The 27,543-nt window shown below is 39.1% G+C and overlaps 1 protein-coding gene across 4 annotated transcripts in view; it reads right to left on the reverse strand.

Annotated features, from left to right (window-relative positions):
* Positions 1-735: 735 nt before the first annotated feature.
* cmss1 (cms1 ribosomal small subunit homolog) overlaps positions 736-27,543 on the reverse strand; it is a 285,389-nt gene continuing 258,581 nt past the window's right edge. For all 4 annotated transcript variants that reach the window (XM_008107824.3, XM_008107823.3, XM_062974807.1 and 1 more), the window contains exons 2-10: positions 27,204-27,304; positions 23,010-23,093; positions 19,834-19,963; positions 17,591-17,650; positions 15,739-15,841; positions 12,508-12,568; positions 5,011-5,098; positions 4,268-4,356; positions 736-984 (exon numbers count right to left, since the gene is read on the reverse strand). In XM_008107824.3, the coding sequence (XP_008106031.1) occupies positions 901-984; positions 4,268-4,356; positions 5,011-5,098; positions 12,508-12,568; positions 15,739-15,841; positions 17,591-17,650; positions 19,834-19,963; positions 23,010-23,093; positions 27,204-27,304 (800 nt within the window). In that variant the 3' untranslated portion in view covers positions 736-900. The remainder of the gene's footprint in view (positions 985-4,267; positions 4,357-5,010; positions 5,099-12,507; positions 12,569-15,738; positions 15,842-17,590; positions 17,651-19,833; positions 19,964-23,009; positions 23,094-27,203; positions 27,305-27,543) is intronic.

The raw sequence follows: 27,543 nt of genomic DNA on the forward strand, positions 1-27,543 counted from the left end.
ATTTATGAATTTAGCACCAAAATATTACAATATTTTGAAAACATTGACTACAAAAATGTGTTGGATAATCCAGAACGTTGGATAAGTGAGTGTTGGATAAGTGAGACTCTACTGTAGTAAGAACAGACGTATAGTCAAGGTTCAGGTTACTACATTTCATAAGAATAACAACTGAAGAGCCAGCTGTACAAGGAGCTTTTGAGATGGTAAGCTTAGGCAGCATGGGCTTTTGGAAGAAGGAAGGGACTGGTGGCAAAGTATCAGGCAGGATTGTCTATGCTTTTCTCTTTCTCTTTTACAAACTCCATACAGGGGAAAATGTAATGGAGGAAAACAGTGGGAGGATGAACTCCTGTAGTTGATGCCCATGGTTACAGACTTGACTTTGTTGGCCATGTTACCATATGCTGCCAAGCTTGGTCCTTGGCCAAAGTCCTGGTGGCAGGATTGCCATCAGAATAGTTTTACTGTCTGCAGACTTTACTCAATGGGAAAAGCCTTTGCACAATAATGCCAGGAGAAAGTGAGAACTAGGTGATGTCAGGAAAGTGTTCACTTCCACCAGACACTAACCAGCCCACAGAGTCAACAGAGGTGGATGAGCAGTCATAGTCCTACCCCACATATGATGTACCCCAGCACACTCTTGAAAACAAACATCAATGAATTGATGTTCATGGAGTATCAGCAAACACATTCAGTGTCATAGTCAGTACAAGCAAACATTTCAAGAAATGGACTACAAACAAAATGCTGCTTTATTATAAGAAGAAACATCCAACATGGAAAAAAGATTTAGCCCTCCTTTCTTCCATATATGTTTCAAAACTGAAAAGTGGTCTTAACTGAACCAGAGGCAATACAAATAAATGGGTTCAATTTAGTTTTAAAAAACCGTGATTAAAAAAGTCCCAGCTTCACAGAGTCTTCTCTGCACAGTTTGATCACTCTTGTTTCTAGAAGTTCAATTGTTTCTTTTCTTATCTAAAGAAGAAAGAGATCATTTTAAAAAGCATTAAGATTTAAAGGCATATTTAAAAGCACATTTTTCACATATGAACTGAAAACTTGAATTTTTCCACTTTTAATTAACACCACATTTTTCATATCACAATCTACTAACAGAACTAGAATTCAGAGACAAAAAAATTAGACTATGTTTCCCAGAATCCCCAAGTCAACAAAGATACCAGCTGGGTGATTTTGGGAGTTGTAGTCCACCTAAGAAACCTCTCAGCTCTGAAATGTACATGCATGTACAGTAACTCAACCCTGTAACCTGTGGCAATTAACAATTCCTTCTGAAACAGTTTGCCAAATAAACTGCTCAAATTAGCCTGTATATTTTTTATCCATGAAAGAGACTAGTAAAAATCCTTAGCCTTATTAGCAAGGAAGCTTAACCTTTGACTTGTTTGAAAGGTCACTGCGCAAAATTGGTCATGGTTACAGTATTCCTGGTTACATGGGAATCAAATTCGTTTTTATGAACCTACACTAGTCATTCTGCCAACTGTCACAGCTGTTACATTATGTAATTTCACACTGGCAAAATCACAAGGGGGCACTGTCTTGCTTCAGTTAGTGAAATTCATTGGATTTGACTAGTGGACTTTCCTTACACATTTTAGCAACTAGCATACTTCTTTCTGAATATAGAGAAAACCAAATGGTTTACTATATTGTGACATATGAAACATCTTATTAAATCAAGATCAGAGAAAAAACATCAGTAGAAAAAATCTTTATTGCAAAAAAAGGCTTTTTGTATTAACTTTTTCTGTCACAAGGTGTCCATGGATGTGTCAGTCTATAATTACACTGCAGAGAAATAAGCACAATTTATTCCTAAAGCAATTCTAAGTACAAATTATAGGATTTAGTATTAAATGAAATCTGTTCTGGAATTCTCTATTATTGCATTGTCACTGAGGAACACTTCCATTTAGGCCTCAGCATTACAAGTAAAAGTGATGGTATGTGATGTGATGTTTGGATATCAACCCATGTAGCTGTGCTGGGTAATTCCTTGCAATTTATTACCTTTACAATTGTCTTTTGCCTCCTTTTCATCCAAACAAAGGAGGCAAGCATATGTTTGGAAGTATAGCCTTAAAATACAATGGTCAAGATCTTGCATTGAGATGGCAGACTGTAAATCTCCACCAGGGATACTTTTGCTCCCTGCTCTTCTCCCCACATGGGTCTCCCACTTCCCAGCTGCATGGACATGTCTTTCTGCAACCATTTGTGTGTGGGGATGGTCGGGGGAGGGTCAGCCATATAGCATGCAGCTGTGTTTCTATATCCAGATGCACAAAGGTGAAGATGCACTCAGATACATAATGAAAAAAGCATACATTTGGATTTCCTGGTAGTCTTTTGGATGTTTGGTAAGATGGCATTATAGACTGACATGTCCATATTGTGACAGAAAAAAAAGTTAATACAAAGAGCATGCTTGACAGATGGCCATCCAGTATCTGTTGAAACCTCTCCAGGGAAGGGGACTCCACCACCCCCTTAGACAGCATGTTCCACTGCTGAACAGCTCTTATCATCAGGAAGTTATTTCTAATGTTTAGGTGAAATCTCTTTTCCTACAGTTTGAATCCATTGTTCCCTTGTGTCCTAGCTGCTAGGGCAGTCAAAAACAACATTGCTTCCTTCTTAATGTGACATCCTTTCAAATATTTAAACATGGCTAACATGTCCCCTATCAAGCTTTTCTTCTCCATGTTTAACATACCAAGCTCCCTAATCCATTCCTCACAGGGCTTGGCCTCTAAACCTTTTATCATTTTGGTTGTTCCCTGCTCAACACATTCTAGTTTACTCAAAAAGAGCTATTAAAGACACCGGTGGGACCTGACTTTAATATTATCGCAATTAGATCTGGAACAGAAAAGATAAGGAAATTAGAAAGTACGGGTAAAAGAAAGCCTAAGAGGCTATCTAGAATGTGGAAAACATATTTAGGGGTCTACAGTTTCCAGAACTTTACAAAAAGCACAGTGATGGCAAACGATTCTGAGAGATGTTGTCCTCCATAAAAATAAGTTTGCTAAGCTCTGCACAAGCCCAGCTACTCTGTGTGCCTGGAGAAGAACTTAAGAAGCTACTTGGTATTAGATGAGTCTTGACCATCTTCTCTTCTCTGAGTCTCAGATATTGAGGAATATTTTCCCATCAGTTGCTACATAAGACCTTCCTAAACAGAGATGTCACTGACTGAATATAGGACCTCTGTCTGCCATCATAGGCTTTATGGCAAAAATGGACTGACTTCAAGTCTGCTTACAGCATTTTGTTTTCTCCTAGAATCTCATGATCCACCAAAAGGAGCCTCATGCAAATAAACACACACGAATACACTTAGCAATAAAAGTATCCCGACCCCAGGAAGTGGTTTGAATCAGTGGAGCCGAGCATTGCTCATAATCTCTCCACACAAACAATCTTCTCAGAGTTATCCAAAGCTTGCTTCATTTCCATAGTTTTGCTTATTTATGGTGTGGGAGTCACTTTGCCCTGGGTATTCTTAAATAACTGAAAATTGGAAATCTTGGTCATATCACTGAGATCTAACCAAATATTCAGAGATTAGAAATGTCATTTTTCACTACCCAAACTCCCCAGCAAGCATGGGGAGTTGATTTTGTTTTAACTTATTATTGTGCTTTTCTCTTTTTTTACAAGGTTGATTTCTTTTAAGGTTTTGACATTTATGGCTTTAATGTTTAAACAGTTAATCCAAAGGCTTTTGAATGTGAATTACTGCTTTAATGAATGTCTGGAGCCACTTTGGTGACTCCAGTCCAAAACATTAAGGCAGACAGCCTAATGAGAGCCACACAACATCATCATATTTTGAGAAGCGCACTCAATGTCATTAACCTTAACTGGTATGCATGCGACAGATGTGAGTCTTCAAATATGTGAATCAGACAAACACACTCATCAGGGAAGCATGACTGGCTGAATCTCCCTGCTGCATTTATACACAATGATACAACCACGTTTCTCTGCCTGGTGTTTGGAACGGCTAAAAGGGCTGCAGTTTCTAAGACAAAAGCTTTAAAGTGCATTCGTTCTGAATTGGAAAACTGAAATCATGATTTGAATCAATTTTTTTAAAAGTCCAATTGCTCTTGTATTTTTGTGATTCTAAGGCATGACCTGAAACACCCAAACTTCTGACATCTTATTCTCTGTAGACACAGACACACAGACAGACAGATCAATCAATTAATCAATTATTGTTTACCTCAGGGATATCAATTAGCCTTCTCAATTTCTGGTCTCTCCAATTCCAGTCTAAAATCACATATTTCAAGGATTTCAGACTAAGTCCATCTGAGGAGAAAATACATTTTTGATAAGCTGCATATCAAAACAATATTGGCTTTCAGAGCATCTACCTATTCAGACAAATCCTTCCTGATTAGATAATAACAGCAAAACGCCTCCAAGTTCTGAATATAAAATCAGCCCAATGCCCCTTCGACACCTAAACAAAAAAGTCTAATAGCCACTGAGGTGCTAACCCCCTCCCCCCATTTATGCCACCAACATTCAGTTTCTTACAAACCGAGAGTATGTTGTACTGAGGGTTTATAAATCACCTTACTGTGGCTTATTCCCAAACAGCATGTCATTGAAAGTGCTGTCACAAAATCCTAGTTGTTTTGGAGGCTGGAAGTGAAATGGTGGATGATTTGCCATTTTCTAAGCTTGACTGTCCAGGATAGACTATATCCCCGCTGCCCACCCTTCAGCCATTAGTTTGATGGCAGTAAATGCTTGCTCCAGACTGGCACAGCTGAGGAACTTGTTCCTTAGGTTTCTTAGGCAATTGAAGGGGTTTTGGATCCAGAAGATCCAAACCCACTTCCATTGCATCCATGAAATGACCAGATGCTGGATGCCCACCTCCAGGGTTTCCTGTGGGCATTATAAGATAGGTGCATTTTCATTTACATTCATGCAAGCTATTGTTTTTGCTAATACCTTGCTCTACAAGAGCTTTTATTCTTCCAGGTGTCCCGACACCCACATGGATGACACTTTGCTCCAACTTCTTCACCTGTTCTTGTATCTGTTTCAAGAAAGCACAAGAAGAATTATATATTGGATATGGAAGAATAACTGTAGGTCTTTCTGATTCCCCCTCAAATATTTTGACAACTTATCAGAGGCCTAAAAAAAACCTCTAAAGGGACATCCAGCATTACTACATGGAAAATAAAAATGTAACCGGAAATGTTTCAAGTGGAAAAAGGAAGCCATTAAACTCCCCATAATATAAACAATGTTTTCTATCTTTGTAATGTGCCATTAAATGCTTCTACTTTTGCCAGTGCTGTACATATTTTCCCCTTTACATGCATCTGTGATGGCAGTATCCTTTGTAGAAATCAGAAATGGACATTACTATAAAATCAGCACACAGAACATACATTTCTGTGCAATAAACATCAAACTCAATTTGCAATATGCTCTCTAGGAACAAGCAAAGAAGTATATGCTGTTTGCAGTAAGTCCATGAAAGCAACCATACTATATAAAAAAATACCAAGCCTTCAGAAGGCTGCTGTTAGTCAAAAATTGCAGCTGGAAGATACAGTAATTTTTTCTTATGGATTTATTTCCTGCTGTTACTCTCTTAGTAGAATCATAGAATCATAGAATAGTAGAGTTGGAAGAGACCTCATGGGCCACTTCCAACTCTACTATTCTATGATTCTATGATTCTATTAAGAGAGTAACAGCAGGAAATAAATCCATAAGAAAAAATTACTGTATCTTCCAGCTGCAATAGATGGAGGGAGCACAGAATTCGATGCGTGACCAGACAGTTGCGTACATTAAATTTGCTTTTGTCTGGTTCTGTCCAAATATCAATGCAGTAAGCCATTTACTAAGGTACTTACCCTGTTTCCCCGAAAATAAGACATCCCCATAAAATAAGACCTAGTAGAGGTTTTGCTGAATTGCTAAATATAAGCCCCCCCCAGAAAGTAAGACCTAGTAAAGTTATTGTTTGGTAGCATGCCCGCTGAGTAGAACACCAAAACATGCAGGATCGGTAAAGGTACGTATCGTAGATTGTTGTACATGGAAATAATGGTAGTAACAGGAAATTCTTGATAGGATTCTGGTTATGCTGGTTTGTGATGACAACTACTGTGTAGTATATAATAAATGTTCATTTTTTGTTCAACAATAAATGTAAATTCTTCTTCATGGAAAAATAAGACATCCCCTGAAAATAAGACCTAATGCAATTTTGGGGGCAAAAATTAATATAAGACACTATCTTATTTTTTGGGAAACAGGGTATTAGGCTTGTGCATTTCGGCTGAACCTTGATCCATTTCTGCTGGCCAGATACACATAGACCCCCATATCTGTTTGCACGCACCTCCTGAAAACGGGTGGGTACTAGTTTTCAGAGAATGAGGGTTTTCTTTTTGTTTGCTGGAGTATTACTTTTTAGAAGTATTTGAAGGAGAGGAAGGGAAGAAGGAAAAAAAAACTAAAAGGGTGACTCTCCCAAGCTCCCCACCCACCTGTCCCCGCATGTCCCCAACTTCCAGTCAGTCCCACTAAATAAAAAGAATCAGGAAAATAAAAGAAACTAAGGAAAATTAAAAAAAAATTAAACTGTGATGCCGAATAGGGGAGGAGGAGCCGAGATCACCTGCCACGTGGTCCTGTTTTGGATGGGAATCAGTGACAGCTGGGCCCTTGCAGTTATGGGCACCTAAACAAACTGAAGAAGCCAGATTGGCCAAAGGAAACGGCTAAAAACGGATTGGTGCTCAATCCTAATACTTATTTACTTAAATGGATTAGTAGATTACTTATGATTTTTAGGTTCTATATAATATAGAACCAACCCAACTTCACAATTTGCTCTGGATTATTGGGGAAAACCTGTAAATGTGGTTCAAGGCCGTTTTAATCCAAATCAGCTCCATGTGTCTTGCAGCTGCCACAGAGCTGATTCGCTTTAGGATAAAGGGTCTGTGAAGATATGCCTTAAGTGATCCATGTCCAGGAAAATGTGTAGCTGGCATAAAAACTGACACTGAGAAGCAACGTTACCATGAGTCCTTTCCCAGAGTATCCATTATTTTTACCTTTGACATCCGGCCACCCTGCTGCCAAGAGATGCATATAACCTTGTGGTACAGAAAATGGCCAATTTTGGAGCACCCTGAGTTTTCTTTAGGGTGGGTACAACACTGTCAAACAGCTAAATTCTTTTTCTTTTCATTTTCATTCTATATTCAGGCAAAAGTTGAGAAGAGACATAGTCTCTTGATTTAGAAGTAACAAAGAAATAGCATACTATTTTTAACATTTTCCAGAAATTTTAAGTGACAGTTCACAATAGCTTAATATGGTGATTCTCAAACCAGGGTCCCCAGATTTTTTGGCCTACAACTCCCAGAAATCCCAGCCAGTTTACCAGCTGTTAGGATTTCTGGGAGTTGAAGGCCAAAAAATCTGGGGACGCCAGGTTGAAAACCACTGGCTTAATATAAAAACCCCCAATCCCGGCGACCAACAAAACAACAAAACTGCAGGACCCCCAACCTTGAAATTTGACAACACAACCCATCATTCACGCCTCTAGGTTGATACAACAAAAAGAAAAAAATAAAGTCCTAATTAGAGAGACAGGAATAATTGTTTTTATCCAATTGCTGCCAGTTGGTCTCCTAGCAACCCACTCACCCAGGGGACAGACAGAGTTAGGCCTCACTTAGGCTTCTTCCACACTGCCTATAAAATACAGATTATCAGATTTTAACTGGATTATATGGAAGTGTAGACTCAAGGCCCTTCCACACAGCTATGTAACTCATTTATAATCTTATATTATCTGCTTTGAACTGGATTATCTGGACTCCACACTGCCATATAATCCACTTCAGTGTGCATTTTATACAGCTGTTTAGAAGGGGCCTCATATAATCCAGTTCTAAGCAGATAATATTAGGTTATAAATATACAGTAGAATCTCACTTATCCAACATAAACAGGCCGGCAGAACATTGGATAAGTGAATATGTTGGATAATAACAAGGGATTCAGGAAAAGCCGATTAAACATCAAATTAGGTAATCATTATACAAATTAACCACCAAAACATCATGTTATACAACAAATTTGACAAAAAAGTAGTTCCATGTGCAGTAATGCTATGTAGTAATTACTGTATTTACAAATTTACCACCTAAATATCACAATGAATTAAAAACACTGACTTCAAAAACATTGACTACTAAAAGGCAGACTGTGTTGGATAATCCAGAACATTGGATAAGCGAATGTTAGATAACTGAGATTCTACTGTAATATGAAATAATTACTGTGGTAGAATAATACAGAACAATATAATCTCTAAAACCAGGACAGTAAATAAAGAGCAACACTCAGAAAGCAGGGAAATTGGGAATTCCACAAAGGAAACAATCAGGGCCAGCTAACACCTCCCAAGAAAGGATTCTTCCAGAAAGGAAGCTGAGAAGGGAGTGAAGAAGTGTGTATTACCAAAGTTATCATTATTATTATCATTATCATTATTATTATTATTATTATTATTATTATTATTATTCAAAAACACTAAAATCAGAATATATAAAAATCAGGGCCAGCTAACACGTCCCAACAAAAAATTCACTCAGGGAGGAAACAGCCAGGCTTTAAAGCTGCAAGGCCATTACATGCTAATCATTTCCCCCTAATTTCAGCATTCATACTTGCCTACAACAGACAAAAAACCCCAGAAATATTGTATATTCACAACCTTTAGGAAATAATATCTCCTGATGGCGCAGCGTGTTAAAGCGCTGAGCCGCTGAACTTCTGGACCGAAAGGTCGCAGGTTTGAACTGGGGGAGCGGAGAGAGCCCCCACTGTTAGCCCCAGCTTCTCCCAACCCTAAAGTTCAAATGCATGCAAATGAGAGTAGATGAATAGGTACTGCTCCGGCGGGAAAGTAACAGTGCTCCATGCAGTCATGCCACATGACCTTGGAGGAGTCTACGGACAATGGCAGCTCTTCGACTTAGAAATTGAGATGACCACCAACCCCCCAGAGTCAGACACGATTGAACTTAATGTCAGGGGCAAACCTTTACCTTAACTACCACCAATTCCTCAATACTTTATTTCCCATACCACCATACTTCGCCACAGCAACGCGTGGACAGGCACAACTAGTGCTTAGTACAAATGTCCAGGACACACTTCAGCATAACCAGCCATAGTACTTTTTTCCCAATTTTTATTTATAATTTTAGAGTTACATTAAAAGTGGGGGAACAATTATAACTGATAGGAAAGAAACTGAATATAGGGAAAACAATAAGATAAAAAGAAAGAAAGAAAAAGAGTAGGGGAGAAATACAATAAAGGCATCTAGAGAGAGAGAAAAACAAGAAGGAAACTAGAAGACAAGAAAAAAACCTAACTAAACAAAAAACCTATCCAAAACCTTTAAAAAACAGCAAAAACAAACAAACAAACAAACAAAAATTGTTGTAACTTCCAGATCTTCTGCGTTGCGGATCTAGTATTCTTTGTGTCTTTACATTACCAGCATTGGGATTTTTACCTCATTAGTCCGTGGGATATTTTAGAACAAATTTCAATAAAGTTCTATTTTATCTTTCATCAAATAGAGCAGGGGTCCCCAAACTAAGGCCCGGGGGCCAGATGCGGCCCTCCAAGGTCATTTACCTGGCCCCCGCCCTCATTTATAATATAATATTTTATATCAGTTTTAATAATATAATATATTATATATACATATTGATAATATTATCATGTTATACAATGTAATACTAATAATAATACCATATAATAATATTAATTACATGTTATATATTACATATAATATTATAGTATAGTGGTATAGTTCAATATAGTAATATATAATGCTAATATTGTGCTTTGTTAATAATATAATATATTGTATGTACATACAGCTGCTCTGAGTCCCCTTCGGGGTGAGAAGGGCGGGATATAAATGTAGTAAATAAATGTAGTAAATGAATAAATAAATAATTTTAGACTTAGGCTTGCCCAAGGTCTGAAATGACTTGAAAGCACACAACAACAACAACAATCCTAATTAACCTGACTATCTCATTGGCCAGAAGCAGGCCCACACTTCCTATTGAAATCCTCATAGGTTTATGTTGGTTTCATTTTTAAATATTTTGTTGTTCTTTCATTGTTGTTGTTGTTGTTTTGCACTACAAATAAGACATGTGCAGTGTGCATAGGGATTTGTTCATATTTCTTTTTCAAATGATAATTCGGCCCCTCAACAGTCTGAAGGATTATGGACCGGCCCCCTGCTTAAAAAGTTTGAGGACCCCTGAAATAGAGTCTAAATTTATTCCAGTCTGTCCTTTGACCTTGTGAGTTATTCTGTGACAATATTTGTGTCAGTAAGTCAGTAAGTCCATGTTCCTGATATCTAAGATTCTCAAAATCCATTTTTCCATAGAGGGAATTTCTTGGGTCTTCCACAGCTGAGCGAAGCATATCCTTGCGGCTGTTACTAAATAAATAAACAGTTTGTTCGTGTTTTGATCCATATGAAAGTCAGTAATTCCTAAAAGAAAGTACTCTGGTTTCAGGTTGATTTTTTTTGTAATATTTTCTCCATCTTTTTGTGAACTTCATGCCATAACCTTTTTACTTTTTTACACCTCCACCACATGTGTATGAAGACTCCCTTGTGTTTCCCACATTTCCAACATTTCCCATTACTTTTTCCTTTACTGAATCTGGCTAGTCTTTCCGGTGTAAGGTACCATCTATAAAACATCTTGTACCAATTTTCCTTCAGTTCAGCTGAGTATGTAAATTTTAGTTTCTTTTTCCATATCTCTTCCCACTCTGCCATGTTTATCTTGTGACCTACATCTCTAGCCCATTTTATCATCACCTCCTTGACTTCTTCTTCTTCTGTGTCCCATACAAGCAATTGTTGATATAGTATTTTTATAAACTTTAGTTCTAATAATGCCATAGTACTAATAAAGCCTGTGTGTCTGCGCTATTTTCTGGTAACATCTTGTAGATAGGAATCACTAAAGAACTACTCTCCCAACTCTTGAAGATGGTTCACAGCATCACATGATCTTGAGGAATCAAGTGAGAGTGTCAGAATTGCCTCTAATCCCTCCCTTGTTCTTTTCCCAAAAAAGCTTACTGACTGGGGCAACCAAGGCCAATTCTGTCCCAAAAACCACACTTGGACTCAAAGTAAAATGGGTCTAGATTATCCTCATCCTGTAACAACATTTGCAGCTGAGCCAGGTTTAACTGCCCACCTTGGAAGACCATGAACCAGTCATAAGCTCTCAGGTTAACCCCTCTCACAGGTCTGTAATAAGCATTAAAAGGCAGGCTTTAAATAAACTATGGCAGAAGACCTTTCTGAGAAAGCAGACAGTACTTCATTTTAAGCATGGTTGCTACACTAACCTCAAAATAGGCAACAGAGAATGGCAAGGGCTTACCCTTAAAAGCACAGCAAAGTTCAAAAGCTGTTGCTGAGATGTGAAGAGCTATTTTGGGACTATCGACATCAAATTACTTGTGAAATCTTTTTTATCAATTCAACTGCCCCTCAACTTTGATCGCAAACAGCTTTGTTCCAAAACAAAGCATATCAGTATGGAAAATGAAAGAGGGAGTGTTTTCTGATTCAGAAATGCCACTGTAGACAAATGAAATTGGTTGTGTTATCCTTTAGAGCCCAGGCACTACAAAACTAGGATTTGCATATCACTTGGCCAAAGAAGAAATGCAAAGAAGAACAGAACAGAATAGGGATTTGCAAAAAAAATTGCAAGCGCAAAAATAAAAGCTATAATTGCACCTGTAAATATAGTTGTAATAACTTTAATTTAAATAGGGTGTGAGGAAAATCAGGCACAAGATGCACGAGCAGCCTTCAGCCCCTGTTTTGTGGCTCTCATCCTCAGGAGACAGTAGACCATCTACAAACAGCCCTTCAGAAGGCTGTAAAGGAGGACACATGTCATCCTAAATCAAGCATTTATGTAAATATACTTCATACAAAGCACCAATGAATACTTGAAATTCCATATTCATACACTAGAAAAAGAAATATATGTTTGGAAATTGGGTGTCATAAAGCAGATTACCAGCTGATGGTTATTCTGTAGTACACAGTACATCACACTGCTTAAGATCCAAATCCTGGGAATTTGCATGCTTCAAGAATTCCCCAACCAGCATGGTCAGTAATCTTCTCAGCTAGGAGATTCTGAGTGTTGTGCTTTTAAAAAAAAACCTTTCTAAGCTCTGCAATAAGAGTTCAAAATAATGCTCACAGATTTATGAGACAAGCAATGCTAGTGATCAATTTTCACATCTCCAAAAACAACAGCAAGTCAGGCAAACAGACTGCAATTTTATGAAAACAGAACTACCTTTGTTTGTGTTTACCTTTATATGCTTTGCAAACAATTTCATAACTTTCCCTTCTCCTTTGAACGCAGCCATTGACCTAGGACAGAAAAAAATGCAGAAAAAGGAAATAAAAATGGAATGAAAAGATGTTTTGACATAATTCATGCACAAAAATGTGAGCACAACAATTACATCAACAGTGCAGTATACTGAATTGTGAACCGGTAATAAAGTTATCTTACAGCATCAGTTTTCAACACTCATCCCTGTATTATATTTGCAACATCCATAAAGAAGGGAATGAGTACATATGGAGATATGCCAGAGATATCTGGCAAATCTCAGCAAATCCTAAGAAGATATATCATGAGAACTCATGCTTATTTAGACTGATCTGGAAGCCCTTACTCTGCCTGTGCTAAGTAAGACTGGTATATCATTCCTAATGCTCTCAGGCTAACCTGACTTGTGTTTTGATGAAGAAAGGCTTTCCCCATGCAATGAGGAAGAATGCTGTTTTGTTTGGGGGGGGGGGTGTGAGAAAGAGAACTTTACTTTAGTGGTAGATCACAGCAGAAACAAGGACAAGAATCCCTGGTAACAAGTGACAGAACAACCTATTGCCTGAAGTGTGGAGAGCCATTTGCAGTCAGAGGAGATAGCATGCAGCAAGATCAGACTTCCCTGATCAGGAGTCCTCAGAAGGTTTAGACTATAGTTCTAACAGCCATGTTGCTTGGTAGATTATGGTTGTTTCGGGTTGTCAGGGAGCTCCTCCACCCTCCTGAGGTTGGTGGGGGGGGGGGCACCTGACGACTCAGCAACTCGGTGTAGCGAGTTCGCTCACCATTTTGCAGACAAAGTTGCTCAGATTCGTTCCGACTTGGATGCCGGCCTTGATGCAATGCAGGAGGAGGTAACCAAGGCATCTGTCTGTTCGAGCTTGTGGGATTCGTTTCAGCTTGTGCAACCTGATGATGTGGACAAGATCCTTGGAGCGGTGAGGGCGACCACCTGTGCCCTTGATCCTTGCCCTTCCTGGCTTTTAAAACAGGGCAAGGTCTTGGAGCGGGTCGTTGCCTCTCAGCTCCAGGGATTCTTGGAAGATACTGATTTTCTGGACCAATCACTTCAGACCTGGGTACAGTACCGAGACGGCTTTGGTCGCCTTGGTGGATGACCTTCGCAGAGAACTGGACAGGGGGAGTGTGACACTGCTGGTTCTCTTGGACATCTCAGCGGCTTTCGATACCATCGACCATGGTATCCTTCTGGGATGGCTCTCTGGGATGGGCCTTGGTGGTACTGTTTTGCAGTGTCTCCAGTCCTTCCTGGAAGGTCGCTCTCAGTTGGTGAAACTAGGGGATACCTGCTCGGACCCCTGGCCATTGACCTGTGGGGTCCCGCAAGTTTCCATTCTATCCCCCATGCTTTTTAACATCTACATGAAACCACTGGGCAAGGTCATCTGAAGTTTTGGAGTTCGGTGCCATCTCAACGCAAATGACACCCAACTCTACTACTCTTTTCCACCTAAATCCAAGGAAGCCCCTCGGATACTGGACCAGTGACTGGCTGCTGTGTTGGCCTGGATGAGGGCGAACAAGCTGAAGCTTAATCCTGACAAGACAGAGGACCTCCAGGTCAGTCGTACGTCTAATCAGGGCATAGGGTGGTAACTTGTGCTTGACGGGGCAGCACTCCCCCTGAAGGCGCAGGTCCGCAGCTTGGGGGTCCTCCTGGACTCAGAGCTGACACTTGATGCTCAGGTGTCGGCGGTGGCTGGGAGGGCCTTTGCACAATTAAAACTTGTGCGCCAGCTGCAACCGTGCCTCGAGAAGTCAGATCTGGCCATGGTGGTCCATGCCTTAGTTACCTCTAGACTGGATTATTGCAATGCATTCTACGTGGGGTTGCCCTTGAAAACAGCCCAGAAACTTCAACTAGTCCAGCGCTCGGCAGCCACGCTACTAACTGGAGCAAATTACAGTCTACCCCCTGTTTAAGGAGCTCTATTGGCTGCCGTTTATTTTCCGAACCCAATTCAAGGTGCAGGTTATCACCTATAAAGCCCTTAACGGTTCGGGACCCATCTACCTTCATGACCGTATTTCCCCCTATGAACCTGCATGGTCTCTCCGTTCATCAGGGGAGGCCCTCCTCTTGATCCCACCACCATTGCAATCGCAGTTGGTAGGGACGAGGGAGAGGGCCTTCTCCATAGTGGCCCCCCGGCTCTGGAACTCTCTCCCCAGGGAAATTAGGCAGGCCCCTACCCTCCTTATTTTTCAGAAGAGCCTGAAAACTTGGCTCTTCCAACAGGATTTTGGCGACTAATTTCCTTAGTTTGGGATTGCCCTGTTTGTCCATTCTATTTTTATAGCATTTTTACTCCTTGCCGTATATAGTCTTTAGGTGTATGCCTCCTCCAGCACCTTAATGGGATAATAGTCCCTGGTACCTACCTCTTTCCTAATCTGTACTGTACAAAATTAATTGCACTTTTCTGGCCCACTACCCTTTTTAGGAGCCAACCCAGGTTTTTATCAAAGTGTGCTTATTGTTTATTGGTATATGTGATTTTATTTGTTTATGATTTGTTTTTATTGCTGAGTTTTATATTGCTTGTTGCCTGGGCTTGGCCCCATGTAAGCCACCCCGAGTCCCCTCAGGGAGATAGGGCGAAGTATAAAAATAAAATTATTATTATTATTATTATTATTATTATTATTATTATTATTATTATTATTATTATTATACACTAAGACATCTGTAGGGGCCAAGTTGTGGGAGATCAGGCATTTTCATCAGTCAAACCAACAATAATGAGTGACAACATTGGTGGTACAAAACAAGTCAATCAAGACAACAAGGTGAATGACAATGATTTGTCTCCATATGCAAAATGAGACTTTTTAGATTATTTTATATTTGAAACATGAATGCTGGAGTAGGCTTGGTAACTCTGAAATATTTGGACTATGACTCCAATGCCCAATGTTAAATTGAGATGATGGGAGCTGCAGGTCAACACATCTGCAGAGCACCAGATTAAGGAAGGCTGGACTAGATCAGAGCCTTTGGTTACATCTCCATAAACGCCCCTGCCAGTACTACCGTGGAGGACAAAGCTAGGCAACATGGCCATAATAGTCATAATATTTCAGACCACTGAAGGCTCAGAAACACTGCCCTAAGTTTGGGTTTTGATTTGGGCAAAAACCTCAGAAAGGGTGCCAGGCTCTATTCTTTCAGTTGATTACATACCTGATAAGTTCCAGACAGCGAAGAGCAGAACTGCAGATTATCAGTATCACCACTGACTTCTTTTCTGTGTGGTTTTTACGGATCTTTGCCCACTTGGGGCAGACTGCAGAGAGGAACAGAACAGTCATCAAGAACAGATATTTGTTTGTCCAAGGTCAACAGAGCTCTGCTTGAAAATAAACATACACACAAATAGTTGGAAAAGTAGGATACAACCTTATTGGCCGATAAAGAGCATTGGCCTATAGCACATGGGTCCTCGACCCAGGAATAGAGCAACCTGTTTATTGATCAATGAGCCAATATTTTGCTCCACTGCCAGAAGATGGAGGTCAGCAATCTCCTTAGACTAGCTCAGCCACTTCAGTAGTAACAATCACTCCCCAGCAGTCTGAGTAAGCTGAGGCAAATACATCAGAACGGATTAGTGCAGGAGAGAGTGTGGAGAGTTTCTCAGGTCTGCAAGATTAGCAGACCAGCAACAACTGAGATCATAGGATAAAGAGACTCTCAGTGTGAAGGTTTGTTGTGGCAGACAACATTGTTGCTTCTTGGCAGAACCCTGACTCTGCTAACTTTTGGACTCTTGGCATTTAGGGCCCTTGAGTGTGATTTTGGCTATTGTTTGTTCCTTACTCTGTACTTCTTCGGCTTGATATTGCTAATTGGATTTTGGACTTTGGCATTGGCTCACACTATTGGTTTGATTTTTAGACTTCATGCTTCTGATTCTAGATTGTTGACTTTGGCTGGCTTACTCCTTTCTGCTATTTGGGTTGGACTGCTCTTCTGATAAGCAACATGTTCGTGACAAGATATACATGAACCACTGTTCCCCAGTAGAGTATCTCCTGCCACTAGGAGTTGCAGAAGGTTCTGCTCTCAAACTGCTCTCAAACTCAAACAAAAAGATTTTTGCTACAGACAGTTAACAGCCAAATGGCTAGATAATCACATAGGGGTTTGCCTGTCACTGGAAAGAAAGTCAATAGGGCCAACCTATACTAAGATGAGAAATAATTCCACACTTTGAAGGCAGCCACTGAGAAGGCTCTCTCCCATGTGCTCAGGGATATATGCCGGTGCTAGTGACAAGACCAAAAGAAATATCCCGCAGATCTTAAAACTTGAGCAGGCTCATATCAAGAGCCTTTCCAAGTTTGTAGGTTATAACCAGTACTTTGAATTGTGCCCAGAAGCAAACCTGCGAAATTGTTTCAACAGGAAAGCTATAAGTTCCCTGCGACTAGAATTGGTCATCAGTATCTAGCAGTCTAGGGATTTACAAATATAGAGAAGTTAAAAATTTGAGATTGGGGGAAGATGACATTGTTTCCATTTGCCATGCAACACGTCACTTAAAACAAATGTTACTCCCTTTACATAGATGAGCAACAAATAATGCCTTGCAAAAATACTCAGCCCCTTTGAATTTTCCACATATTGCGTGGAAATATGAGTCTTCTTGCAAACACAATATTAACAACTTACCATTCTGTGTATGTATGGATGCGGACTGTTTGTTGGGAAATCTGGGTGAGGAAGGCCTGCCAGGCAAATTCCATGGCTAAATAAGTGGGACTTGAGCACACATGTGGCCTGTGGACTGCACCGTCCCCACCCTTTATCTAAATGTTTGTTGTTTGACATGAGAGAATAGCTATTACTATTACATCATCTACAATTGTGATTACAATTAGGCTACAGTTCCAAACCAAAGACTGAGGGTCAAATAAGGAACACTTGGCATTAAAGTAGCTATGAAAATGTTGCTTTTATTCCAAATACCACTGAGAAGGAAGAGCCATTACAATTATACCTACACAGTCTTTTGGCCCAAGCAGCTACTCACTTGCTTTCAGGTAGGAGGAAAAACTGTGGGTGAGGTCATTGGCAGGGAGGAAACACGCATCTGAAACCACAAGAGACAACTATTGTTGCTTGGTGTTACAGCTAAAACCTCGGATTAAATATTCCAGGAAATCTGATGTGCCAGGAGCCAAGCAAAGTGTTCTTAGGGAAGACAGAGTTTCACAAGCACTCATAGCTAATAACAAGAAGCTTTAACATGGATTAACCAAATGATGGGAATAGCCCAATTGAGATTCCTTCCAAAATTATCTCACCACTATTATCCTTAAGTGAAATTTTACTGATTGTAGGGGCTATTAGCTGCTTGAAGGTTTCTTTTTCAAGGATTGAATCATTAACCAATACCACAAACAACCAAACATATCAGAGCAGCAGATTTTCCAATAGCAAGAAACTAAACAGTGCTGTTTCATAAAATTATTATTATTATTATTATTATTATTATTATTATTATTATTATTATTAAATTTGTACAGAAATCTGAAATAATTACATAGAAATTCCATTATTTTCATTGTACTGTATTTAATTCTTTATCTAAAGTTTCAGCTGTTCGTACAGCTTCAGTAAAAAAGAATAAAAATAAAAATCCAGAGTATAGGTAAAGCAGAGGGAACTACTAATCCTGCTGTGGTTATTGGGTTACAGTGCTCTTCAGCCACAGCCAGGATTGCAAACTGCAGTTCAATAGTATCTGAGTGACCTGATGTTTGGTGTCCTTCTTTGTATAGTATAGGCGGGTTTTTTCCAGTGGAAGAAATATCCATCCCTTGCCTCGATTATTAATGTTTCTTTCTACTTAAAAACAGTTGCTGATATATCTGATGACAGGATTCATGATCATCCTATGGTATACAAAATCCGCACTGCTAATGATCAGTTGGCATTCTTTGACAAAGAGATTTATTATCGCACGATCTTACATGGACTGCAGCCCACTTACTCTGATGTATGGAGACATGGCATACTTTTATTGAAGTGTATTGTAATCCATGAAAGCTCTTGAAATAATCAATCTGTTAGTCTTAAAGATGCTGTAGAACTCTTTTTTTTAACTACAACAGACTAAAATGTCTATGCCCGTGGACCAAGAAAACCCTAAGACAGAGTCCCCATAAGCCAAAGTTGACTTGAAGGTACATAAGAACAACAAAACTTTTAGCTGTTCTCCTACTTGGGCTACTTTGCAACCCAGAGGCCCTGATGAATACTTCACATGATAGTCTTATTAATACAAAGTAATGACCTTGGGGAGGCTGCATATGTGGCAACTTCAATTTACATGGTTGTAGGAGTCCAAAACACCTGGAGGGCAAAAGTTTGCTCAGGCCTGCCCTACTGGGACCCTTGAAATATGTTCAGGTATCAGGAATCCCTGTATAAAGTACATTATATCCACAACTCAAAAATGTCTAATTATGATCTTTCACAAAACTTCTAGTGACCTATTATAGAACCTTAGGGTTCCAAGGAACAGAACCATGGTGAGAAACCCTGGTGAAAACAATGAAAAGAAATAAGCACTGCACTAAGGAAATAATGTAACACAACAATTGAAATTATTTTAAACATAGTGTATGCTGAAAAGGAAATCCCTATCTATTCATGCTAGAGTCACTGGGTCTGAAAGCTTTGGTAAAGGAATCAGTGATGTCTTCGTATTGGCATGAGATCAGGATGCCACAGTGGAGGGCACTTGCCACACCTCAACATAGTATGTTGCTTCCACTAAAGGATAGAGGAAGGTCATATTTATACCGAAGACTAAAAGCAGTATTTTGAAGCATAACTCTCAAAATTCCTCAGCCAACATATTTAATGGCTATGACTGAGGGATTTTGGGAGCTGTGGGTCCAAAAGTACCCTTTCCTCAAATCATTTAAACAACACTGCAGCTAGGTGTACCCCTGAAGTGCCTCTATATGTGTTACAAGCATATGTGCAGCTGGCATCCTGCTGTTTCCTTCTATTAAATAATAATAATTTATTATTATTATATTTTTCACCCACCTCTCCTTACAGTTCGAGGCAGGTTACAACACTGCTAAAACACATAATCAAAACATATAATCAGTTTTTCTAAAAACTCAGTACAATACTTATATTAAAACAGCCAGGAAACATGAACAAATAATAGATTTTTTAAAAAACAAAAACAAAAAACAAACGGACATATCTTCCCTTAAATCCCCACAAACTCTTTATGCATACATTCTTTAATACCTGATAATTTTAATTCTTCTAGTTCAATCACTGAACGTTTAGCTCCAAAGTGTTCATTAAGCAGTTTTTGTAAGTCTTCAGGGACTCCTGGTTTTGGAGATGATTTTGCTAAAATATCAGATATTTTCTTCTAAAAAAGTGAAGAAAACACACATTCAACACAGTGGTGAGTCTTTAGTGATGCAGCTAAGAAATCCATAATCCTTTTCTATTTATTCTTGGTAACAGAAGTTCTTCAATTTCTTGACAATTGACAGTTTTACTATAACATAGATGAAATAAGACAGTAATTCATCACCTGCAGAGTCTACAAATGCTGTGATCCACAACCCACAGATTTTTTTGCCATTGTCCACATCTGTTGGGAGCTTTTGGGAATTGATAGTCAACAACATTTGGGCACCCAAGTTGGGAACCCCTAGATTAATAAGGTGAGATTCAGTCTAATTAAGTCAAAACAGGTCTAGACAAGAATTGTGCAGTATATGGCTTTCCAAGCATTCCTGAACCGTAAATCCCAGCATTCCTCACTCTTAACTTACTCTGCCTACTATAGGTCAAGAATGTTTGGAGAGTCATCAGTTGTATACCCTGGGTCCAGACACTTGAGATAGTAATGGCAAGCCCAAATGTGATCTAAAATTTTGCTTTTTCATCATAAAATACAGCAGCTTCAGAGTATTTGTTTATGGGTATGCTTTTGCAGTTCCCAAAGAACATGGAGCCATACAGAATGATACACTATCTTTGTTTTCACTTCCATCTGACTCAAAAATCTCATTGACTTATTTACCAAACCAATGTCGTCTTTCCTTAATTTCATGCCATGCAAGTTTGGTATATACAACCTCATTTTCCCCAACTAACATGATAGTTATAGTCCAACACATCAATTGGCTGCCAAGTTGGGGAAGAGTATTCAGTACAATCACATATTCACAGTTTCAATTGAAGCAGAGGACAGCTGAACAGGTTGAGAAGGGCCTTAAAATTTAGATAGATTCTAGCAGAATCCATGTTTGCATACTATTTTAAAGATCATGGTACTTTGTACAAATGTAAGGTTTTTCTTTAAGTGCAGTAATTGTCTGCTGGGTAATTCTTGGGCGATATTTTTACCCAGCCAGAGAAGAATCTAATCAAGATCAATGGGGCCACCACACTGAAAACTGGTGTAGTGGGAGGGGGGAAAGTAGAGGGAAGTGACTGCTATTTCATACGGTATGACATCATTCCCCGAGCCATTCAATTCCTTCAGGAAAATAATGATCCTCTTGAGGGTGATGCTGATATTAACAAGAAATTCCATAACAGTAAGAACAAGGATACCTGAACTTATTCCCTTCCTTCAAAGAAAGCTGCAAGGGGAAATGTTCTTCACACAGGAAGTTTTATTATTTAGCCGAGTAGCTGAGTAATTCCAGATGTTAAAATGCAAAATACTTTAAGACACATGCAGACACACAAGCACGAGCAGGTTAGATTGGACCAAAAAAAAAAAAACACTTTTGGGCACTATAAATTACCAAGATGGCCATATAGCATTGATTTCCTCACAGCTTGTTTGTGTGCTATATATTCCTGAGGAAATCCAGAACAAGAAATGTTGCTCTAAAAGAAACCCCTAAAAATGAAGCCAATTTTTGCATAAGACTGAGGATAGTCATCTAGAAAAATTCCAATATGGTTATTTACTGTCCTATAGGAAGACCATTTGCAAATAATATGTGTACATCTGGATGTATAATAAAGGCACACACTATTTAGTTGGACAGAAATCACCAGAATCTTATTGAATTCCATCAAATGCCTGCCTCATCCAGTTTTCTAGGCAACCAGGTGTCTATTGCAAACTTCACAATATTACTTAGAGTCAATAGCCTTTTGCTGCAATTGCTCCTCAGCAATTGATATGCAGATACAGTATGCATGTATTTTCAAGTAACTAAATATTTACTAAAAGCAACTCTTTGTTAGTGAGTAATTTCATTAATGACATATTTGAATACCGGACATTTTATCAATTACATCCATGGTCACACTGACTGGAAAACAAAATTACATTAAAAAAAATACTAGAATACTTCTGTAGTGCTTTTTCAAGTAAAAATTTTCAAAACAGTTAAATTAGCTGTGCCCCACCCTGTACACTGCAAGGGGAAAAATAGGGTTGATACCCAATATGAAAAAGAACAAGAAGCCAAACCAAGTGAATGGATTCTCAAATATACCGTATGTTTTGCTATGGTTATTTACTGTTAGTTACTGAAGAGTACTAATACATTATAGTGCCCTTGTCCACAGACTTGATGTTCATTGTTTCACTTATTCATCAAAACGTATCCCTCTGCTCCTGCAGGAAGTGTCTGTAGTTCTCTCCAAATCCTCCAGTGCTATTCTATGGAACAGAATTGAATGCTTCTAACCCAAGCACAGTAAAAAATATAGGGTTTGCTCTGATTTCCGTAGACCCTTGTACATATCCCCTGTGGATAAGAGGATCATAATGTAATGTTTTTCAGGCAATCATTGTCTTCATTTTTACCTTGTGCTTCTATATTCTATACTACACAAATAACTAGGAATATTATTCTGGGGTGTGGTAAAATTATTCATTATTTCTTTATTCCTAAATGTTGTTTTTCAAATTTCATTTTCCTTAGTAGTTGGCTTTTTAATTTTTTAAAATTAACTTTAAATAACCTCTTTGCTCTCAAGCAAACCCTTTCATTAAGGCAAGTCTTTGACTCTTAATTGGCGGAAGGGTATTTTATTGTGGTATCCTAGGCTTTTATCTTCTTTTATGATGTTTTAGATTGTTTTTATTTCCTGCTTTCTGTAACATTATTTAGATTTTTTAAACGTTTGTATAGTAAGATTTTAGCTATAATTTAGTTTTTTTGAAGTCACAGTCCATACAAAGAAAAAGAGGAGATCTAAATATTTATAAATTTATTTTAAAAATAGGAACTAAATAGCAACACTTCACTGTCAAAGTAATGGAAGACTTATTAGTCATTCTTTAGAGAATGGATTAACAATATTTTTACTAATATTTCACCATTTGTGAGTGATGTTGAAGAACAAACTGCACATTTCAATTCTCACTTCTGCTTGTTTTCAGGTGTATTAAATAAAATATTGATTGGGTTGCAATGTCAGTTAGGAATTTGTACCTTTCTTCTCCTTTTTGGCTTCACCCCTGTTTCGTTTTTAACTTTAGATGCTTCTTTCTCTGCAGTCAGGACACATTCAGCAGGCTGAAAGAAAGAAAATCGAATGAATGGAAAGAAAAGAAACAAAGCTGAATATTTGGACTGAGTTGTGGTGTATTGTAGTGGCTTAAGTATTATACTTCAACAGTAGACCACACTCTTTCAGTCTCAGAGATAAACAAAGGCAAACCCTTTCTGGAAAACACTTACCGTACTAAGAAATCCATGTGATAGATCAGCCTCAGGGTCACCATACGTCGAAAATGACTTGAAGGCATGTCATCAACTACGGTACCACTAAAAACCCTTTAGAACACAACCTAAAATATGTGGCTATTAGGCCCATGTTTGGATTCCTAAGGATTCTAGAAAATTAAAAGATTCTGGACTATGGGCTTTACCATCTATAATAATCATGGATCTGCAGGAAGTAAAAAAGCACAAACCTATGGAGATAAGAAGTAACTTCAGCTGCGGAGCCCTTTATGAAGCAAACGTTTCTCGTGTCTATATATTATATATATTATATTATATATTTTATATATATCAGACATGGGCAAACTTTTGGACACATTGTGTTTTAAAATTCGACAGATGGGCCAGGCCAGAGGCAGATGGATGGAGAGTGTTTGTGTGAACTATCTGAAAAAAATATGAACAAATGCTATGCCCACTGTACATATCCCGTTTGTCTTCTTCTTCATTCGTTCAGTCGTTTACGACTCTTCATGACCTCATGGACCAGTCCACGCCAGAGCTCCCTGTCAGCTGTCGCCTCCCCCAGTTCCTTCAAGTTCAAGCCAGTCACTTCAAGGATACCGTCCATCCATCTTGCCCTTGGTCGGCCTCTCTTCCTTTTTTCCTTCCATTTTCCCCAGCATCATGATCTTTTCCAAGCTTTTCTGTCTTCTCATGATATGGCCAAAATACTTCAACTTTGCCTCTAATATCCTTCCCTCCAGTGAGCAGCCGGGCATTATTTTCTGGAGGATGGACTGGTTGGATCTTCTTGTGGCCCAAGGCACTCTCAGGATTTTCCTCGAGCACCAAAGTTCAAAGGCATCTATCTTCCTTCGCTCAGCCTTCCTTATGATCCAGCTCGCACATCCATAGGTTACTATGGGGAATACCATTGCTTTGACTGTGTGGACCTTCGTTGCCAGTGTGATGTCTCTGCTCTTCACTATTTTGTCGAGGTTGGCCATTGCTCTTCTCCCAAGAAGTAAACGTCTTCTGATTTCCTGGCTGCAGTCTGCATTTGCAGTGATCTTTGCGCCTAGAAATATAAAGTCTGTCACTGCCTCCACGTTTTCTCCCTCTATTTGCCAGTCATCAATCAGTCTAGTTGCCATGATTTTGGTTTTCTTGATGTTTAAATGCAGCACGGCTTTTGCACTTTCTTCTTTCACCTTGGTGATAAGGCTCCTCAGCTCCTCCTCGCTTTCAGCCATCAGAGTGGTATCATCTGCATACCTAAGGTTGTTAATGTTTCTTCCAGCAATTTTAACTCCGGCCTTGGATTCGTCAAGCCCCGCATGTCTCATGATGTGTTCTGCGTACAAGTTGAATAGGTAGGGTGAAAGTATACAGCCATGCTGTACTCCTTTCCCAATCTTGAATCTCGTTTGTAGTAGGGGGGAAACATGAATGAACAATACAATAATTTAAAATGAAGAACAATTTTAACCAACATAAACGTAACAGTATTTCAGTGGAAGATTCCAGTTGTACCTCCTTCCACAATGCAAAAAAAAGCAGAATCAAAGCATCTCCAATAGATGGCTGTCCAGCCCTTGCAATAATAATAATAGTAATAGGATCAACCCCAGAGGCCATCTGTTAGTGAGGAAAAAAGGCTTTTGAGGACAGGGAAGGTGGGGGAAAAGGTTTTTGGGAGGTGAGGGAAGCAGGCGAGGGGAGAAGCAGAAAAGAAGAGGGAAAGCTTGAAGGTGGGGAAGAGGAGGGAGAAGGACGATGAAACCGCAGAACCCCTCAGGATGCTTCGCAGAGCCCCAAGGGCTCCACAGAGCACACTTTGAGAACCACTGTTCTAATGAGAGTAGAAAATACAAATGAACCAATTACTAGATCCATGTAACATAATGAAAAAAACATAATGACTTATGGGTATATTTTTACATTTTAGTAAATCACAAGCTCTAAATAGTAAGGGGAAATATAAAACTTGGTATTAATGATATTGGGTACACAGTGGCATGTACTTGGAAAAGTTGAGTTTTCCCCACTGTTTGGAAACAACTTTTCCCTCAGTGTATAATAATGTCGTTGAGCTAATAAACATTTCTTGAAAAAATCCTTTAGGGGTTTTTTTTAGGTGTATGCGTCAGGAAGCAAAGACCTATTTTTACATCCTGCCAGCTTGAAGAATTTTCAGCTATAACTTTCACACCTTGTGCCTCATTTGGGACCAACAAGACTAGAAGCTACCTACAATGTAAAGGAAATAATTGGAAACATAGGTAGCTCCTTCTTGTCCAGGAAGAAAATTCATTTAGTTCAGCATCATTTAAGGTGACAGGCAACAGTTCTCTGGGATTTCTGAAAGGAGATTTCCATCAGACTTACCTGGAAATGCCTTTTGCTTTGCAAAATGCTAGGGCTGGGCTTTTGGGGGCCAGGGCACCCTAATTCTCTTTAGTCTTTCCAGTCTTCTTTGTGTTCACATTGTTGACTGACACTTTCCAAATGCACCCTTATCCCTCTACTCACTTTTTATCCGAGGGTGTTTATGTTGAGATCAGCAGTCCCCAAACTAAGGCCCGGAGGCCACATGCGGCCCTCCAAGGTCATTTACCTGGGCCCCACCCTAAACTTTAGACTTGGGGTCACTCTAAGTCTGAAACGACTTGAACGTACACAACAACAGCAACCCTAATTATCTTGTATATCTCACCAGCCAAAAGCAAGCACACACTTCTCATTGAAACACTGGTAAGTTTGTGTTGGTTAAAATTGTTCTTCATTTTAATACCATTATTGTATTGTTCGTTCATGTTTTTTTCAAAAATGATATGTGAGGTGCATAGGAATTTGTTTATTTTTTAAACTATAGTTCAGCAGTCTTGGGGCCCATAAACTGGCCCTCTGCTTAAAAAGTTTGAGTACCCCTGGTCTAGATGTTTGGATGGATCAGCATTCACAAAGATATATGGCCTTTTGCCACTTGGCTGCCAAACATCCCCCAGTCATCCATTCAAGTCTGGAACTAGGGACATGGTGGGAGCAAAAATGTTCAAATAACAGAATTGGAAATGACTCAATGGTTCAGCTAACCCAATCACATGCAATTGTAGAAGCACAACACTAATGTAAGCCTTGGGAGACAGTTGTCTAACCTCTGTGTTAAAAACCTCTGAAGAGGGAGAGTCCATCTCCTTCCAAGGTAGGCTACTCCGCTACTGAACAATGCTTACCATTGGTTAGACCTTCCTAATATTTTGTTTCTTCAAAGACTGGATAAGTTAGCTGTGGGACTACAGATCTGAGAACCAAACTACCAAGCTTCTCTTGATTCGATGGGACTATTCTAGCTGGTGCTAACAACTGGATTTAGGGTCTCTTCCTCACCCTCTACAACTGACACTCACCATGGTGTCCATGAAGCTAGCATGGTTAAAAAGGCCTCTATATATGTACCAAATGTATGCAGAGATCCCACTCACAAGAGGAGATTTTAGCTGTCATATCAATAACAACAGCTATGTATATATAAAACTTTGTGATACACAATGAGGTTATGGCTGCCAAATATAGTCGTTTGGCTAAAATACATAGGTCTGTTGCTTCCTCTTGCCCACCCTTTCAATGCACAAAGAGATTATCTGACCATTTCCCCTTTCTGCAGGTCAACAAGGTAACCTCAGCCAATTGATTCTAAATAATAGAAAGTGAATGTCTTTCAAAGACTGAAAAAAGGAAATGCACTGATTGCAGCCATATTATGGACACTAAATAAAATGGTGAACTCTAATAGTGGTAACGGAATATGATGATGATGTGGCACCAAGAAACTCAGACATTTGGTTTCAAAACTTTCTACTCAGTGTTTGATGCAAAAATACCAATTTTATTTTTAATAATACAATATTTATGAAATAAAAATGCTTGGTAGTCATAAGAATATACTCAACCAACCTCCTTTCTTTTCTTTGAAGGAACAAGTTTTGGTTTTTCAGACTTCCGAGTGGCTTTGCTTGTATCAGCATCTTCTTCCAAAGATTCACCATCAGAAAGATCTAAAGACAAAAGCAGAGTTTAAATTTTCATCAACTGCTGACCAGACAGCATTCGTGCAACAATTATTTCCAATACTGAATGTGGGCAGATAGAGTACTGATAAGCTCAGAAGTAAAAGAGGCTCCTCTAGAGTTAACATAGTCAAAGGATATCCAGGGCATGGCAATATATAGAATTCCTATGATGGACGAAATGCAGTCATGTTTCTCTGTTGCAGCAAAACTGGGAAATAGTTTTG

This window comes from Anolis carolinensis, chromosome 3 (genome assembly GCF_035594765.1).
Source record: "Anolis carolinensis isolate JA03-04 chromosome 3, rAnoCar3.1.pri, whole genome shotgun sequence".
Classification (NCBI taxonomy): Eukaryota; Metazoa; Chordata; class Lepidosauria; order Squamata; family Dactyloidae; genus Anolis; species Anolis carolinensis.